Source organism: Hevea brasiliensis, chromosome 16, assembly GCF_030052815.1.
Source record: "Hevea brasiliensis isolate MT/VB/25A 57/8 chromosome 16, ASM3005281v1, whole genome shotgun sequence".
Classification (NCBI taxonomy): domain Eukaryota; kingdom Viridiplantae; phylum Streptophyta; class Magnoliopsida; order Malpighiales; family Euphorbiaceae; genus Hevea; species Hevea brasiliensis.
Window position 1 is genome coordinate 62,979,624 of NC_079508.1, and position 3,543 is coordinate 62,983,166.

At 30.0% G+C, this 3,543-nt stretch overlaps 1 protein-coding gene across 1 annotated transcript; it reads left to right on the forward strand.

Moving 5' to 3' along the window:
- Positions 1 to 1,720: 1,720 nt before the first annotated feature.
- LOC110643836 (transcription factor AS1) lies at positions 1,721 to 3,257 on the forward strand. Its single transcript, XM_021796345.2, has one exon. The coding sequence runs from the start codon at positions 1,922 to 1,924 to the stop codon at positions 2,957 to 2,959; it is 1,038 nt and encodes a 345-aa protein (XP_021652037.2). The 5' UTR covers positions 1,721 to 1,921; the 3' UTR covers positions 2,960 to 3,257.
- Positions 3,258 to 3,543: the final 286 nt, after the last annotated feature.

Sequence of the window (3,543 nt, forward strand, 5' to 3'; positions counted from 1 at the left end):
CTCTAAATATATAGCTTTAATAATAGATTTGGATAATGTATTTTACTCTTTATGAATGAAATATGCTTATTCTGATAAAAAAAAAATCACGAGATCAGAAAATGATAAAGACCTAAGTCCAATTATTATTAATTCAACTATATGCTTATTTTGCAACCTATATAGCCTAACCCAATGGCCTACTTTCCTTTTCCCCCGCTTTTTTTATTTATCAAGCCCGCTCTTTCATTGTAATGCATGTGTGCAACTCGTTATTATATATATATATAAAGAATAAAGCTCTATTTGTTCTCATATTTATTTAAAAAAAAGTCTAATTTTACTTATTTTAAAATTTTGATTTAATTTAGTACAGAAGTTTAATTTATATTTAATGAAAATAATAAACATATTGACTCTGTATAAGATAGTAAGTATTTAATGTAAGAGTTGTTAAATATAAAATCACTCGAAATGACTTAATAATAATAATTATATTTATAAATAAAACAAATAAATTTATAAATACAATATATACATAATTAATTTATACCTCAATAAAATAAAAGTAAATTTGTAAAATACAAAATAACTAAATAATAATAAATATATTTTAAAAAAATTATGCAAGACCTAAACTTAAAATCTTTATCCATTATATTATTAATTAATTTATAAAATATTAATAAAAATATATTTATAATTTTTATTTTAAAAAATAATAAATATAATTTATTTTAATAAGAGAATAATTATAAGTTAAATGTCATAATAATTATAAAAATAATAATTATAAATAATATATTATTAATAAAATTATAATTAATATATTAAAATTTTGTTATTTTATTTAATTATTAAATTAAAAGGAATTAAATTGATAATAAAACTTAAAAAAATTTTATAATTATTAATTAAAAATTAAATGAAATTGAAGCGAATTAAGTTATAATAAAAATAAAATAATATGAGTTTTTTCAGAATCAAAATTATAAATATTAATTTTACTAAATATGTGAGTTTATAAAATATATAAAAATAAAAATTCTATTAAAATTATTTTAATTTTAATAATTACTTATTTCTATCTTTATTTTATATTTTTATAAAAAATAAATAAATATCATAGATAAATTTAAATTTATATAAGTAATAAATTTAATTATTATTAGATTAAATATTTATGTTAAAATATATATAAAATTAATTAATATATATATACATATATGACACTCGTTTTCATATAAACTGAGACACCGCACTCCCAAATAAAAAAGAATAGTGGTCTCACTGCTGAGCTACAGTCTACTGACGCACTCTCGCTCTAAACTCCCATATGCAAACATAACTTTCTCTTCTCAAGACAAACCTGCCCCAATCCAACAGATCCGATTATTGTGTTGTTACGTCTTTGTCTTTATTGCCTGATTTTAGTACTGGTATTACCATATCTACTCTCTATCGCCGCGTGCTTCACACTTTCCTCTCACTTTTTAATTATTTGTGACGTGAAAAGAAAATGAAAATCCATTTACTCAATAATGATAGAGATTAAGGTACAGGTAAAATAATTTAGTAATTTTCCATTTATATACATATAAATCTTTACAAAATATGATATATATATGTATATATATATATATATATATATAAGCTAAAAAATATTGCTTTTAATATATTGAATAATTTCTTTAGTCCTGCATCTCACGCTCCAAAAGACGCGTGGGACAATTTACTCCCAATCGCTGAATTGTCGTCAAATCCTTGTTGGCGTCTTGGCGTACGTCCCAATTGCAACCACGTCTCCCTCAACTCAAGTTGTGAAAGATTTTCTTTGAAAAAATCCATCCTCCAGACAAAAAAAAAAAAAGACTCTGCTTCTTCCTCCTAAACTTAATGATGGCTTGGTATATGGATCTTATTCCACCATAAACATGATGAGATGAAGGAGAGGCAACGTTGGCAACCAGAAGAAGACGCTCTCCTCAAAGCGTACGTCAAGCAATATGGACCCAAAGAATGGAACCTTATCTCTCGCCGCATGCCCAAACCTCTCAACCGCGACCCTAAGTCCTGCCTCGAGCGCTGGAAGAACTATCTCAAGCCTGGCATTAAGAGGGGTTCTTTGACCCCCGACGAACAATCCCTCGTCATCTCTCTCCAATCCAAATACGGCAACAGGTGGAAAAAGATCGCCGCCCAACTCCCTGGCCGCACTGCCAAGCGGCTCGGCAAGTGGTGGGAAGTTTTCAAAGAAAAGCAATCCAAGTTGAACCCACAAGGGAATATTCCGGTTATCGGTGATAAACTCGGTCAGGGCAGATACGATCATATTTTGGATACTTTTGCTGAGAAGTACGTTCAATCTAATATTCTGAAGTTTCAATCATCTCTCTGTTATCCTGCAACATGGCCTGGTGATGCTGGTTTAAATAGTGTTTCTCTCATGTCCGATCCGGATCCTGTTCTTTCCCTTGGATCGGTTTGGATGAACGCGGCATCGTCCTTGTCATTTTCAACCACGACAACAGCATCACTAACGCCGTCCCTGTCCGTAAGTCTTTCTCTGTCACCGTCGGATCCGGGTATGGACCCCGAGCTGACGAGGTTCACTCGGGGTCAGAATATGGGTACTCTGATACAGTACTGCAAGGTGATGGAGGAAGGTAGGCAAAACTGGGTGCAGCACAAGAAGGAAGCGATATGGAGGCTGAGCAGACTAGAGCAGCAGCTGGAGTCAGAAAAAGCGAGGAAGATGAGAGATAAAATGGTGGAGATAGAAGCAAAGATAAGGCTTTTGAGGGAAGAGGAAATGGGATTCATGAGCAGGATTGAGAGTGATTACAGAGAGCAGTTAAATACATTGCAAAGAGATGCAGAGAGTAAAGAAGCAGAATTGGTGAAAGCTTGGTGTAGCAAACATGCAAAGCTGGAGAAGCTTGTGAAACAGATCGGTGGTGGTATTATGTTCAACAATTAAAGCACCAAATTAAAGAAAATTAATGGCTGATTATTAATCATGAATTTTAACGGGAAAAGAGACGAGAAGGTGGAGTGTGAGAAAAGAGAAGAGTGGTCAATTCATTTCTGTTATGTCCAATCTGTTTTCTCATTTTTGTTAGCGAAAAGAAAAGGTTTGTGGAGGAAGATGATGATGATGATATACATGGTATCTTTTCTTTTGTACGTACATGTCGGCTAGTGGCCCAGTACCACTCTGCATGATAAATGTATTGGGCCGGGTTGGGCCACAACCAGAATCTCCATTTTGCTTACTATTTCTTTTGAGTGGGCTTTATTTTATTTGAACTGAATAGAAAATAAATGGAAAAAAATATTAAAAATAAAAATATTTTTTTTTTTGTTTAAAATAAAGAAAAAAAGAGAAAAATATTTAAAATTATAAATATGATCTCATATTTAATAGTTTTCTTTTTTTTAATTTAAGGGTGAAGTTATAACTTTATTATTTATAAAATATTTTTTTTTAATATTTTCTTCTCCTAATTTTTATTTTTTATTTTCTCTTCTTTATTTTCTTTTTTCATTAAAATGTTTTCAAAT